A 15,055-nucleotide genomic window follows, 5' to 3' on the forward strand; every position below is an offset into this window, starting at 1 on the left:
TGCACACATACACATGCACTGCATCACACACATGTACTCAGTCACACACACAAGCACCGTATCTCACACTAAACACACACACACACACACACACACAAAACCACACACACATGCACTGCATCACATACTATGCACACACAACCACACACATGTGCATCACATTATACACATCATGCACTCACACGTGCAAACATGCAGTGCATCTCACACCAAACACACGCACACACACACACTGCATCACACACACCACATACACATACACACATACACCTGCACTGCATCACACAACGTGCACACACACACACACACACACACACACACAGAATCAGAGAATTGTGCCAACACAGAAGCAAAGGACTGTGAGAAGTTCCAGCTGCAAGGTGACACTGGGCGCTGCCCCAGGCCTGGATAGCGCAGATGGTGAAGCAGAGGGGCACCCGCTACCTGTGGCATGCTTATTTTGAAGGACAGCTCTTGCCTCCCTGCTGGAACTTTTGGAATGTTTTGATAGCGTTTCTGTATCACATACTCATATGTGCTCAACTTCTTGAACACTAGAGAGGAGAAAGGCAGAAACAGGCAGTTACAATTACGCAGGCGGGCAGAGTGGCCCACAGGCCACAACCCGGTCTTCCAGGGCTTCCCCCCAGGATGCCAGGAGCTGCCTCCTAACCTGGGGCGCTGGGGGGCTGCTGCATGGCTGCCCCGGGGCCCACCTGGCCTGTGGGAGGCAAGCAGTAGCTCGTCACAGCCCCAAGGCTGCTGGCGCCCCGTCCCAGGAACAGCTACCCTGCGGCCTTCCAGGCCCACAAAACCAGTGTGGCCCCGGACGCTGGCTCCGGCACTGTGGCAGAAGCACCCCAGGTCACTGAAAGGACATCTGAGACCCGGGTCTGTCAACAGACAGCACCGTCCACGAAACGGGTTCTGTGCCTGCTTCAGCAGAGGCACCAATCCTCCCACTTCTCTCCCTAAAACCAACAAACACGAGGACAGATGGCTTCTAATTATTTCTGGAAAGGGATAAGGGCCACCCACAGAAGCCTAATTGCAGCTGGAGGGGCAGGCGGAAGGTGGGCTGCCCCCCACACCCGCGTGGAGCCCGTTCCCTTCCCTGGGTGGTTTGTACAAGGGCATCTGTCTGTGTTTGCTTTGGCTTCCTGATGAACTACACCTGGCTCTTACTGGTTCTCCCACCTCCCCCAGAACCTGTGTGAGGGCATAATTTGCATCTGGCCACATGCTCGAGAAAACACTAGTTCTCTGGCAGGGATTGCAGGGATGGCTGCCATCACCATCAGGTGGCAAGTACACACTGCGTGTTCCCCAGAGCTCACACTCGTCCTGAGTTTTGAGTAAACACCTTCATCTGACAGTAACGAGAGGAGATGTGGCTGGGGAGGGAGGCCAGAGTGCGGTGTGCACTGAATGAGTGTCTGCCGTGTCCCCTCCAGCGACACTAGGCGTCAACACAGCAGCCCGGGGCCGCTGGTCTTTGGGATGCTCTGTCCCCCGCTTGTGTGGAGGCGGCTTTCCCCACACCCCTGCTGCTGGTACCAGACATCTGTGCATCTTCCTGGGAGGTCTTGCCCTCACCAATGCTGCACTCCACTCGTGCTGCAGTGTCAGGATGTCCTTCCCCCAAACTTCAAAGAGGCATCCAGCTGCCCACAGCTTCTGACAGGCCCCCCAGCAGCCCCTACCCCCCACCTCAGGGTATTTGTGTCACGCCATCCCTTGGAGAGTGGGTGGCCCCAGCGCCTTGCACAAGAGGTGAGGGGCGTCGCTTCCATGACTGGGCTACAAAAGGCCGGCTGCCCCCTCGTGCTGGAGTGTCCTGGTGGGAGGAGGCACCGGCCAACAGCTCACGGGGAACTGAGGCCAGGAACTGGCCTGCCAACACCCTGGCGTTGAACCTAAACGTGGGTCCCAGTCGGAGGAGACCACAGCCCTTCCTCACACCTGGAGGAAGCCTTGTGGCCGAGCAGGGCCAGTGGACCCAGCTAAGCTATGCTGAACCCATGACCCACAGAGACTGCAAGGTGATAACTCTGTTACTTCAAGCGGGGTAAGTTTATTATAACAGTAGCTAATATCCCAACTTTTTCTGGAAGTCTGTGCTTTGCTGTCCAAATACCTTGTAAACAGCACCTTGAGCCATAAGCTCCGTGTGCATCTCCCTCCCCTACCCCCACAGTGAGTGTGGCACCACCACCCTCCCTGTTGCTTGGGTTGGGGCACTCTGGTCCCTGTGCCTGGATCTCCCATTGGCCATCTGTCCCGTGGACCTGTTCTCCAGTCTCACATCCGTCTGTCCTGAGTGGCCGCAGTGGACTTCTGGACCTGCCCAGCTTGCCACCTGCTGGCTGTACTGTATGCTGCAGCTGGGGCACTGTCCCCAAATTCACCCTTGTCCCCATTGGCCAGTGCGTGGAAGCTTTTAGGATAAGGGCCTGGGCTGACCCACCTCTGGCTCCGGGTGCTGATTCCGGCCCTGGCTCTGCTGAGGACACTCCCTGTGCCAGACCCGCTCTGGCAGCCACATAGGGCCCCCGCTGCCACCTTCTCCCTTGCAGAAGCCACAGAGAGAATTCATGCCCTCCCCTGGGCCACGGCGTGGTGGGGCCTGCTGCACGCAGTGCCGCGTGGACTCCAGGAAACGGCCAGTGTCCCTGCAGCAAGCTGGGTCAGCAGATACCCTGTCGCTGGCTCACTATTTTTCATTGTTAGGACTTGGTGCTTCTCTAAATCCCCCGTTCTTTTCTCAATGGTGCCTGTTCCTGCCTCACACGTTCTGCTCCCTTATCTAACTTACTCCTAGTCCCTCTCGTGGCCTCTGCAGGCCTCAGAGCAGAATGAGCCCTGCTGTCCCTCTAGGGGTGTCTCTTCCTGTCATTTGTCTGATGTGCTTGTTTCTAGCAGGGGCCGGCAGACCTTGTCTTGGGCCACGTGGGAACGCAAGGGACAGAGACTGGAGTGGGGGTCAGGACACATACTTAAGAAGAGGTGGAAGATGAACAGGTATCCAGACATCAGGAGGCTGAGGGCAGACAGCAGCAGGACGAACACCCCAATGCCCAGGACCACCAGGGCCTTCGTCTTTACAGGGAAAAAAGGAAGGAACAGCAGCCAAGTGTCCTTGGGCACATCTGCGGAGGCAAGGGAGACATGCATGCATCCAGCACCTGGGGCATGGCCAGCCCCTCCTTGGGAGGTGGGGGAGGGTGAGCAGCCCAAGGAAGCCCCTCCCCCACCCCAGTGTGTGCCCTACCTCACCCAGGTGCCCTTGCAGCCCCCTGACTGAGGTGGGTGTCACAGCCCCACTTTACGGGTCTGGAAGGTGAGGCTGGGAGAGGATAACTAAGGGTCCGGGTTGCAGAGCCTGACCCCCTGCCTGGCTGAACTCCCACCCTGTCCCAAGGGCCATGCCACTGTGCCAGGCCCTCCCTGTTCTCAGTCAGCCACCCTCACAGGGAACTGCAAGGCAGTAGCCAGCGCCTTGGGACATTTCCAGGACTTGGTCATCTGGGCCCCAAGGGCTGTTGACACTTCTGAACTCCGGTGTGAGGAAAGCACTGAGGAATCTGCAGGCAGGCCCATGGAGATGGAATCCAGCTGAAATGCTCTCATCCCACCACGGAGTCTGGGAGGTACTGATTCCAGTCCTTTACGTGGCATGGAAAGTGGCTGCCAGGCCCGCTGTGTGCCTCGGGGGCTGCGGCGCAGTGTGCATGAGGCTGGATGTACCATGGGGTGGCCGGCCACATGCTTGTCCCCTTAGCCGGTGATGTCTTGATGAATTCCCACCAATGAGACCAAAGTGCCCCAGGGAACTGGCGGGTAAGCAGCCCCATGGAATCTTCTGGAACAGCAAACCCAGGAGATTGCCTCAGTCATCAGGCATTCATGTGCAGCACATCCACGATGGTTCTGGAGCGGGCAAGTTCCCAGAGAGAAGCACCTTCGGAGACCAGGCTGCCCTCTGTTCTGCCAGCGCGTGGCAGCGAGGGCCCAGCTGACGCCCACATTGGGAGGAAGTAAGGACATGTGCTATGGAACTCGGGTGCGCTGAGGCTGCTGCTTACCATGTGCGAGCCGCATTTCAGAGTGTGTTGGGGCAATGAGAGGCCCCGTGGCCGGGAGGACCTTCGCAGGGAATCCCCAGTGCCCACCGGTGACTGTTCTGAGGCGGCGGTCACCGGCCAGCCCCTCTGCTCAGGCCACGTGTGGAGAATGTCAGGAAGGATGGCAGGCGGAGACCTCCAGCTGGCTGTGTGCAGAGCGCAGGCGGCTCTTCCCGCTGAGCAGGGCCGGGTCTCGCTGAGACTCCCACTGTTCCCTTTTACCATGGAAATAGCCAGGATGCACTCCGGAGCAGGTGCAGGTCAGATGGCCCATCCCACCACGGCCCATCCAGCCCAGGTGCACTGAAGGCCTTGGGATGAAGGTGCACAGGGCATGGTGCCCTTCCAGGAAGAGGGCATGGCCGTGACGTGCTCTGGAGAGAGGCCTGGACCGGGAAAGGAAGCTTTGCTCTGAACCCTGAGGGCTGAGGTCCCCAAACACTCAGGACAGACACATGTGGTGCTCCGCTTGGGGTTCTCCCTGTGTCAGTGTCCAGGGCTGCTGTGACTGATGGCCATAGACCAGGCAGTTTCAACAGCAGAGATGAAGCCCCGAAGTCAGGGTGTTGCAGGGCCCGTCTCCCTCCGAGGCCATGGGGGAGGATCTGTCCTTGGATCTTCCAGCTTCTGGGGCTCCAGGCACCCCTTGGCTTGTGGCCATGTCCCTCCAGTCTCTTAGAAGGATGTTTTCACTGGATCCAGGATCCCACACATTGCCAGGTAACCCATGATCATCTCAGGATCCTTAATCACATCTGGGAGGACCCTCTCTCCAAATAAGGTCACGGTCACAGGCCCGGGGTTGCGCAGTGATGGACAGACCTTTGAGGCACATGTGTTCCCAAGGCCAGGTTCCTGGAGCCGCTCAGCAGACACCTGCAGCCACACACCACCCAGCACCTTCCCCAGGCAGCCCTGCCCTCCTGCCCCACCCTGCTCCCTGTCAAGACCAACTACTGGGTGATGGGCACGGGGCCCCAAACCTGCCTTCTGGTCCCTGGGGGACTGCTGCCCTCCTGCCCGGCCCCACAGCTCACCCAGCTAGGGGCGGGCCAGACTGACATCCCCCAGAAGGAGAGCTTTCCCTGAAAGACAGCTGGAGGGAGAGGCTACCACCACGAGTGACCCAAGAGAAAGCAATGCCAGAGAGGAGCCCCCCCCACCCCCCGCCCCGCCGTACCTTCATACAGGGGATGAGTGCGCAGCACCTCCGGGTTGACTGAGTACTGGATGAAGATGTACAGCAGGATGGTGATCAGGCAGAGCAGGATGGCCGAGGCGGAAACCACGGAGCTGAAGAAATATCTGCGGGGGGCAGAGCCAGACTCAGGGCTGGGCAAGGTGCCCCTGACCCCGAACCCAAGGCCCAGCCTTCTTCCTGTCTCCTGGCACCCGAGATCCCCAGGGGACGCCCTGAGGGCACCACCAGTTTCTGTGCCCCCTTCCCACCCCCACGCGGCAGTGAGAAGGGCCTGGCCTGGCTCCCAGGTGGGCACACGGAGGCTCCAGGCGGGTCGGGCTGCCTGCAGCTTCCTCCGCACGCCGCTACTGCTCACCAGGGCTCCGCCGGGTCAGGATCGGGACCACCACCCCTGCCCCCCATGTTGCACGGGATCCTGGGTGCTGTGCTTCCATCCAGAAGCATGGAAGCCCAGCAGGTCGGGGAAGCAGGGGTGCTGGGACGGGCGCCTGGCCGGCCAGCGGCCCACAGTGCATCATCTCCACACACCCTCCCGGGGCCTGTGCACACCTCTGTGCACAAGTGACATCTTGTGCTTTGGCATTAGACCAGAATCACTCCTGTCCTCTTGCCTGTGCTCAGGACACAGAGAACAATCTAACCATCAAAAAATTAAATTCTGGTCAGCAATTCTTGGAATAATCTCCTGCTGCAAGGTCTTCCTTTGGGCTTTCTACCGTGGTGATATTTAAGGAAACTGTTTCTTTAGCATTTTCAATCTTCAGCAGTGTCTTTTATCCAGCTGAAATTTATCTGACTCCATTATTCTTTTCCAGAACATCTTGAGGTTTGTTTTTGTTTTTTTAACACATCTTTAGGCAGAGAGCTAAAACGAGAATGTCCTCAAAGGGTCATGTGGATGTGGAGGGCAGCCTGCATTGTGGCCCCTTGTCAAAGGCCCTGGAGGGCACGTGTCCTGTGTGTCCCCGAGGTGCAGGGGGCACAAACCTGGCCCCACACCTGGCTCTGGTTCCCAGGGAGCCTGTGGTGTGCGGTGCAGCTGTTCCAGCCGACGGGCCCACCCCGCAGCAGAAGGCCCTCGGCCATCCGGTGCTGCTGGCACCAGGCCGGAGGCGGCCCTCCCGGCAGGGTGAGGGCCAAAGCCTGTCCAACTGCATGTTCGGGGCCAGAAACGTCGCTGTCGTCTCTGACTCCTGTGTCTGTGGTGCCTCAGCACCCAGTCCGGGCACTTCCCCTGTGAAGGCACGTCCTCTCAGGAGCTTATCACACTTTGCCAACTGTTTTGGCCAACTCGTCTTGTAAATGTAGTCATTTCCTCTTGCTTTCTCTGCCTGACGGTGGAAGGGACAGGAGGGAGTCTGGGACTCCACGTGGACAGGGGTGGCCATGCCCTCACCAAGACCCCCGCGCACATGGTGCCCTCCCTCACTTCTGCACACACTCCTTGCTGCTGCCACTGCCCAGTGGATAGGAGGGCTCCTGGGGCCCAGCCGTCCCCACCAGGAACTTCTGCAGCCTTTTGTGCCCGGAGGCCACTGTCAGGACCTCGGAACTCCACCCTGTGTGCCCTGTGGGGCCCGGTCAGCTTGGTCCTCCTCAGTGGCAGGGCCACACACCCTCGCCCATCCCAGACAGCCGACCAGACCTCAAGGCGACCAGCCTGTGGCACCAAGACCTTAAGAGGAGCATCTGGGGGAGAGAAGAGAGCCCTGCTACCGTGAGGAGGCAGCCCCCCCACACTCCAGCTGGCCTGGGGCTCCTCCTCTGTAGTGGAGAGGGCGACATGAGGGCTCCCAGGCCCCCAATTCTCATTTGACTTTTCTAATGATGACAGCTTTGCATTTCCTTCTGCTCAAAGCAGCAACGCTTTTGAAGCCTGAACAAGTGGAGCATTTCTTGACAGGGCTGCACGGAGCATGGCCCTCCTGAACCAGGCTGCCCGGAGCACAGACCACAATGCTCCTGGACCGGGCTGCCCGGAGCACAGACCACGACGCTCCTGGACCAGGCTTCCCAGAGCACAGACCACAACCCTCCTGGACCGGTGGCTGCCTGGAGCATAACCCTCCTGGACTAGGCTGCATGGAGCACAACCCTCCTGGACCGGGCTGCATGGAGCACAACCCTCCTGGGCCAGGCTGCCCGGAGCACAGACCACAACACTCCTGGACTGGGCTGCACAGAGCACAGACCATGACGCTCCATGACCAGGCTGCACAGAGCACACCTGCTATGAGTGGTGGGTGAGCAGTGGAACCCCTTGCAGCGCCATGAGCCGGCAAAGGCCACTCTGAACTAGCTGGGGGAGCCCCTGCGACTTTCTTGGCCACTCACAGCCTGGGCCCTAGCACATGGGGTCCTGGCAAAGCCCGTGCAGGACTGAACACCTGCTCCCAGTGCAGCCTCGGCCCACATCCTCTGTGCTCTGACGGCCTCCCAGGAGAAAGCGCCCGGGTCCAGGCCAGCGGGTCAAGGACAAGTCAGCTCAGCCTGAGCCCCTCTGGATGGGGCTGGGCCTCCACATTCGGAAGGGGCTCCAGGCCAACACATTTCAGAGCCAGACAAGGAGAACAGAAAGACGTTAAGGACCGCTGTGCTGGGGACAGCATGTGACTCCCCCCACTGCCTGTGGCCCCCACCCCCTTACCCATGAGGCCCCCAGCCTGCAGGACCCCTCTCTCCGGGCCCCCTCCCCCCTCCCCCTGACCAATCCCCCTCCCTCCCCCAGTCCTTTCACTTTCTCCTTCCCTAGCACCCCACCCCTCCCCCCTGCCAAGGACCTCTTCTCTCTCCACCAGGACCTCACCCCTCCCCACTTCGAGGTCCCTCCTCCCTTCCCCACCCCTGGCCCCTGCAATGCCCTTTTCCCTCTTCCCTGCTTGGTCTCCCTCTCCCTCCCCCAGGACTCTGCCCCTCCCTCCCGGACCTCCCCCTCCAGCCCCTCACCTGTAATTCCTGCCCCCTACACAGTTGTTAAGCAATTTGCAATGGTGGTCAAAGTCAAAGACACACTTGTTGCAGGCCCCACAGTGTTTAGCCTTCTGGCTCCTAGAAGGAAGAATTCACATGAGCAGCCCGTTAGCAGCATGTGTGGGAGGAAGACAGGGTCAGAAAGGAGAGACAGGTGGCAGGGAAGACCAGGCCCCAGGGGGGTTATCTTCCCTCAGACACGCCTGCCACACTGTGCCACCAGCTCCCATCCTGAGCCACAGGCCTCCCTCCCAGGCTGCCTGCTGAGCCCTCAGGGCTCTGACTAGCCCAGGTGGGGTTCCGGTGGGGGGGCTGAGACTCATCTGAGCCCTTAGATGGGTGAGGGGTCCTGCGTGTCTCAGGGCCACTGCTGGTCATTCAAGGAAAGCAGCACCGGTCAGCTGCGTGAAAACAGAAAGGCCGGGGCAGGACCTGCCTGTGCACAGCACGGAGAGGGGATGGGTCCACACGGCAGGGGCCGTGCCCTCGGGGCTGCCTGCTCCCACACCCTGGGCACTTACACGGTGACCTCACACAGGTGGCAATATTGGTTCTCGATGACACGCGTGTGTTTGGATGGATCAAAAATGGGTACGGGCTCCAAGTAGTTCTTGAGCCGTACGTTGGTTTCAGCAGGATCGATGCAAACAGCAAGCAAGTGGACCACGAAGTAGAAACAGAAAAGCCCACCAGTCACCTGGGCGTGAGTGTGTCAAGGAACGTGCAGGCAGGCCTGGTCAACACGGCGAAGGTGCCCGCTCAAACTAGAAGCAGGACCCTGGAGGCGCCTGCTTACGGCCTGAGGGTGTGGACCCCGCGCTTCACCGAGGCAGCAAGGGAAGGCCTTCAGGGGCCAGCGGCCACCACGCTGGGTGCCGAAGTCGTGGGGGTTCTTTGGGCAGCAGAGATGCTCAGAGCACGTGCGTCGGGCGAAGAAGACAGTGTATCATCAAAAAATGAAGGAGGGGAGCAGGGAGGGCTCACACAGCCAGTCTGCACGGTCTGTCTGGGTCCCATCTTGTCTCTCCTCGCCCCTAGGCCCCTCAGGCTCTCTGGCACCCACTCCCGCCGTGGCACCCAGGGTAAAACCAGTCCCCGGGCTCCCACCCTCATCCTCCCCTTCGGGACCAACACACTGTCTGTCCCCTTGGAAACCAAACAGAAGAGGTGGAAGCCGCCTCCCTGTCAGCCCTGCCCTGCTTCCCAGGACCAGTGCTGAATGGGAGGGTTCAGGGTTTACAGGTTGGGTTCCCGGGTGTGGTTGGGGGAAATGACCCAGCCTGGGAGGCGAAGCCATGGGTGCACGGGGTTCTGCCGGGATTTGACAGGGGTGGGGGTTCGGAGCAGGGGGCTGGGGCTACTGCTCAGGCCTGCGGGAAGCCCCCTCGGGGGGTCCTCCTCAGACCTGCCAGCAGCCTCTGATTCCGCCTCTGAGCAGCCTGGAGCTGACAGGCGGGGTCCTGCCTCCACAATGCACTAGCCTGAGTGGGAGGCTGCTTCTGGCCCAAATCGCTCATTCCTCCCTCGCCCTCCAGCCTCTAGGCACCACGTGCAGACCCAGGGCTCAGGCTGCCAGATGAAGGCATGGAGGCGATGGGGACCCAGCCCTGCTGGGGGAGGAGGGCAGGAGGAGGGCAGGAGGAGGGCAGGAGGAGGGCAGATGAGAATGAGCTGAGGGCCACGAGGATCAGCCCAAGCTGGTGCCCAGGCCAGGGGTGAGTGGAAGGGTGGCTGAGAACCAGCAGGGCCCTGGGGGACCTGCACGGGGGCACGAGACTGACCAGATCACTCAGTGCCACATAAGTGGTGTTGTGGTGACACCAAGGCCCTTCCTGTGGCCACCGGACCCTGCAGGGCTGGGTAAGGCCTGAGCCTCCCCTGCTCTGCTGTCCCATTCAGGGTATGGGGCTGTGGCCGGGTGGTCAGGGGTCTGGTCAGGCTTTGCCATCACAGCTGGAGACACCAACACAGTGCTGGTATGCCATCTCCCTGCACCTATTCCCTGAAGCCTGAGGTGCTGGCTGGAGGCAAGCACTGTTTGTGTGGTTACTGGGGCAGCGGGAGCAGGTCCTGAGCAGAGGGGTCCGACCCAGGACAAGAGGTGCAACAGGAAGGCCCCTTCCTCTGTCGCATCAGAAATAGGCAGGCAAAGTATGGGGGAGGGACTGAGGCGTTGGGGCCCTTGGAGACATTGTAGGGGCAGCGTGGCCTGCACTATAGCCTCAAACTGGAGGCAGCAATGCCCCTGACCTGAGCCTGATTTTCCCCACATGTCCCAACCCTGCAGGTGCCAGTGGCCAGGCCACTCCCAGAACGTGTCCCCCAGGAACAGAGGGGCAGCCCCCCGCCATGTGGTGGGCAAGCCCCCTTAAGCACGAACACGGGTTCATGACAGGTCACCCGTGGGAGTGTCACGGGTGAGCAAAAGGCCACCTCGTTTTGCCTGGCCGTTCACATCATCAGCCACTTGGCTGAGAAGTGTCAGCAGGTGGGCACCACACCAAAGTTCTGCCCCCACATTCAGATGCCCGGGTTATGGGTGTCTCTCAGGTTGCAGAGAATAACAAAAAGTAAAAGGGACAGGGTAGGAGGTCTCCAGATGCAGAAGGCCAGGCCCTGCCCTCGAGGCCTCATCCCCTTAGAGACAATCTGTGTTTGGTAAACACAGCTCCGCCAGCCCAGGACACATGCCCTCCTGACCTTCCTTTCGGGTCCTTCAGGTTCTGCGGCAGGAAGGGGTGAGGCGCCCCCCAGAGCTCCCACCACCCGCCACCAGCCCTGCAGTCACTGAGGCTAACCTAACCAGGGGTTTTGCCTGGCCACGGCGCAGGCCCTGGGACTAAGACGGGTCACATCAGAGGCCAGTCCCTCAGCACAGGGACCCTCTGGGCCCTTCACAGGGGCAGGGCGGTGGGGGAAGCTGGCCTCTGAGGTCAGCCGGGAACCAGGGGTCCGCCTCCTCTGCTTTGCCTTCTGGAGGTGCAAAGGAGACCCTGCCCTCCCTCCTGGGGCAGCAGCCCCTGCAGGGCCGAACGACGCTGGTGCCCCCCGGTGGCCAAGCGCTTCGGAGCCTGGGGGAAAGGAAGCCAGCCAGAACCTGGGACTTGGGGCCAGCCAGGGGCTCCTGGGAGAAAGGGTGTGCAAGTGAGCTCAGGGCGCCCTCTGGGCCCCAAAGCAGGTGAGTTCTCAGAGTGCTCCCTGCACAGAGAACACGAGGCAGCTCGAGAAGGCCCCAGAACAGGCTGAGCCACGGCGAAGGGAGAAGGGAGACAACGGATTAGAACCCAGAACGCAAACCCACGGTCAGGGACGGAGGTTAGGATACAGATAGAGGGGCAGCTGGATGCTGCAAGGAGGCCAGGAACTAGCCCTCCCCGGAGCTGGCCCCTGCCAACACTGAGGGCTTCTGGTCCCAGAACGAGAGAGGGCTCCCTCTCAGAACTGGGAGATGTTTCCTGTGGTGCGAGTCCCAGTGAGAGCGCCATTCTGACCAGGAAGTCGTGGGTCGGGCACTGCAGGCCTTTGTGCTGGGACAGAGAGAGGAGACCCCTTGCCACATGCAAAGCGTGAATTGTGACTGGATTCTGGATTTAAAATCCCGACAAAGCAGGTTTTGGGGACCAGTGGAGAAATCTACAAGGCTGGCCGACTTCTGCCCATCCTCTTGTGTGTGTGAAAGACACAAGTTACACGGGGTGATGTGGGGCGTGGGATGTTGGCTTTGGAGGCCCCACCTAGCGTCGCCAACCCTGGGCCACAGGCCTAGAAGTGGGGCAGCTGCATTCAGACACACAGGACCCACATTCCCGGCTCTGTGCCGCTGGATCAGACACCCTGAGGGCCCCACGGGGGGAGGCCGGCCAGATCAGGGGCTGCGTGGCTCTGGGCAGGGGGCAGCAGGCTTGCACATCAGGCCATGGGGGACGCCCAGGCTCACTGGTGGGGTTGGCCAGCGGTGGCCCCCAGAGCACGGATGCGCTGGCGGAACTGAGGTCCGTCACTCACAGAGTGAGGTGTGAGGAGGGGGCTAGGCTGGCGATGCCCGCCTGGCCAGGGGAGGAGCACTCGGCTGCACCTGCCACGCTCCACCACGGGGCCTGCGCGTCAGCCCCAAGTGCGTCCCTGATGCCTGCCCACCTGGCCTGAAGCCTACTCTGGTGACATGTCTGGAACCTCCTTTCAAGGCCACCACGGGGTTCACAGTCCCCACTGTGTGGCTCCTCGCAGCCGGCAGGTTTTCTCTCTGGCCTCGGCCACTCCAGGCCCGGCCAACACCCGTCACCAGACTCACTTGTTGCAAGAAGGGACACGGTTATAATCGGTGTCTTCCTTGCACCCCTGGCGTGGTTCCCCCACCAGCCAGCCTGACCCAGCCCACTGCAGACCTGCAGACAAGTGGGGCCCGCATGGGGCACCCCAGACCCTGAGAACGAACGCCATGTGAATCCCTGGGACTCAGCCTTCAGTTTCTGAGCCATCCCTGTGACCCCTGTGCGACCCTTTCCTGTCGTCCAGGCTGCCTGCCTCACCCCAAAGACCCTGGACCCCAGGCGTGCTCTCCCTGCACTGACAGCAGGCAAGCAGCAGACACTCCTGTGCTTTTAGCCCCAGCCCCAAGCCAGTGAGCCACACAGAGAACAAACGTAAGATTTCAGGCAGCGTGGCCATGGCGGGTGTCTGGGGTAAAGAGGGGGAGTGGGGTCGCAGAACAGGGTGCGGACCCATGGGTGACTCAGGTGTGGGGGGCTGGTAGGCATGGCAGGGCCCCGAGCCAGATCTGGGGCAGGGCCCGTGGGGAGCCTCCCTGGGACAGCAGGCACTGCTCCCACAGTGAAGGATACACCATACATGATCAAGTTCCACTTAGGTGGCAGCAAGGGGACGAAGATACAGAAGTTGGTGAAGGCCAAGATGAACAGTATGGTCCAGGCCACCACCTGGAAGGTGTGCAGGGGCCACGACCAGCCATTCACTCTGGACCAGCGGCGGGGCGAGGCCTGTTTCCTGCTGGCTTCCCGCAGGGCCCCTCTCTGGCTCCGGCTGCACAGATCCATCTGCAAGACGGGTGGAGGGCCACCCCCACCCCCAGGGACACCGAGGAAAAGGTTGCAGGAAAAGCAGACCTTATGACCACGCGACACTTCTGTGTGCTGAAATCCTCAGGGAATCTTCTGCAAGTTTCCCTTGAGGACGTTCCTGCTCCAGAACAAAGGCCTGCTGACCAAGGGGCTTCTGGGGTCTCTGGGCACTCTGGGGACACCCAGGCCGAGCTGAGGGGCTGGGAGGGAGCCGTGGCCACTTCTGGCCAGGTGTCAGTCTGTTGGAGAAGGTGAGCCACATCACAGCCGCCCCCGGCAGAGCCGAGGGTCCTGGGGACTTTGCCTCATTAGGGTGGATTTCTGACACTCTTCTCGGGGTGTGGGGCCAGGCAGGGCTTACCTGATCAGTGAGACCCCTGGGGGACCACAGAGACCATCCCACATGGACGGCGAGGCCAGCACCCCGGGGGTTGGAGCACAGAAAGGCACCCTGTGTTACAAACGACACAATTCCCGCACGAAAACAACATTTGGATGGAAGTACCGGCCAATGGGAAGGATGCTTCTGAAAACCAAACCCCACTAACGGGGAGGTGGGCTCTAGGGTGTAACCACAGACCTTGGCACAGGGAGGTGAAGCAGGGATGTGGGAGAAATTGGAAGTGCCATGGAGGATGGCAGTGGAGACAGCACTTATCTTGTCGAAGGAGCGAGGGGGTGCGGAGAGGACACGAGGGCACAGGGAAGGCACGGGAGGGCGCATGTCAGCCCAGGAGCCCGTGGAAGGCAAGGGTGGGCCACATCCTACGGGGCTTCCCAGGACAGAAATGGTATCACTGATGTGGAAACACTGAGGTTGCAGCTGGCATTGGATTTGGTAAAACTTGAAACAGAGCGAGTTTTCAAGTTCTGAAAGTACTTTGAACCCGAACAAAGACAGCCAAAGTGTCACGGGAACATGGGACTGAGAGTGCACGTGTGGGGGCACCGCAGCAGCACTCCTCGGAGGCCCCCCGAAAGCTTCCCTGCAGCCAATCTCAAAGTGGCACCAAGAGCAACACTCCGCGGAGGGTGAGCGCAGCCTTGGTCCCTGGGGCAGGACCACAGCGCCATGAGTGTGAGGTCACAACCACGCACACGGCCCAAGCAGCCGCGGCGGGAGGTGCACACTTACCCAGTCACCAGGAGTGGCTGTGGTGGGCACCACCAAAGTCGGGCCCCGCGGGCTCCGCAGTCACGTGGGCTCTGGTGAGCCGGGGGGTCTGGAGAGAACAGCTGCAGGTGGTAGCAGGGGCCTCGCCCCGGGCCCCCTGGCGGGGCAGGTGTTCGGCTCGAACACCCCCTTGGATCTTCTGGTTTGGTTTTTCAGTCTCAGAAGATTCCAGCAGCTCTCACCAGGACAAATACACAGTTACCAACAAACGCACGGGTTCCCGACTCCTGCCGAGACCAGACGGCACAGTTAACGTGGGCTCCGTGTGTGCACAAGGCACCCGTGCGGGCACGTCCATCCACATGCTCACGCTCACACACCACACACGGAACACACGTGCACACGCAACACACCGCACATACCACATGCGTGACGTACCACACACATACACCATAGAGCGCATACACGTGTGGAACACACACCACAGAGACATACACATGCACCACGCGTACAGCACACACACAAGACACACACGCAACATAGACACACACCACAAACACACACACGC

The 15,055-nt window shown here is 60.7% G+C and overlaps 1 protein-coding gene across 1 annotated transcript in view; it reads right to left on the reverse strand.

Annotated features, from left to right (window-relative positions):
- The window catches only part of LOC125153318 (uncharacterized), a 37,112-nt gene extending 22,953 nt beyond the window's left edge, over window positions 1–14,159 (reverse strand). The window contains exons 1-7 of the mRNA XM_047836383.1: window positions 13,735–14,159; window positions 13,137–13,349; window positions 8,817–8,992; window positions 8,272–8,373; window positions 5,305–5,429; window positions 2,997–3,149; window positions 445–554 (exon numbers count right to left, since the gene is read on the reverse strand). Coding sequence (XP_047692339.1) covers window positions 445–554; window positions 2,997–3,149; window positions 5,305–5,429; window positions 8,272–8,373; window positions 8,817–8,992; window positions 13,137–13,349; window positions 13,735–14,097 — 1,242 coding nt within the window. The 5' untranslated portion in view covers window positions 14,098–14,159. The remainder of the gene's footprint in view (window positions 1–444; window positions 555–2,996; window positions 3,150–5,304; window positions 5,430–8,271; window positions 8,374–8,816; window positions 8,993–13,136; window positions 13,350–13,734) is intronic.
- Window positions 14,160–15,055: the final 896 nt, after the last annotated feature.

The sequence above is a fragment of the Prionailurus viverrinus genome, chromosome A2 (assembly GCF_022837055.1).
Source record: "Prionailurus viverrinus isolate Anna chromosome A2, UM_Priviv_1.0, whole genome shotgun sequence".
In the NCBI taxonomy this organism is placed as follows: Eukaryota; Metazoa; Chordata; class Mammalia; order Carnivora; family Felidae; genus Prionailurus; species Prionailurus viverrinus.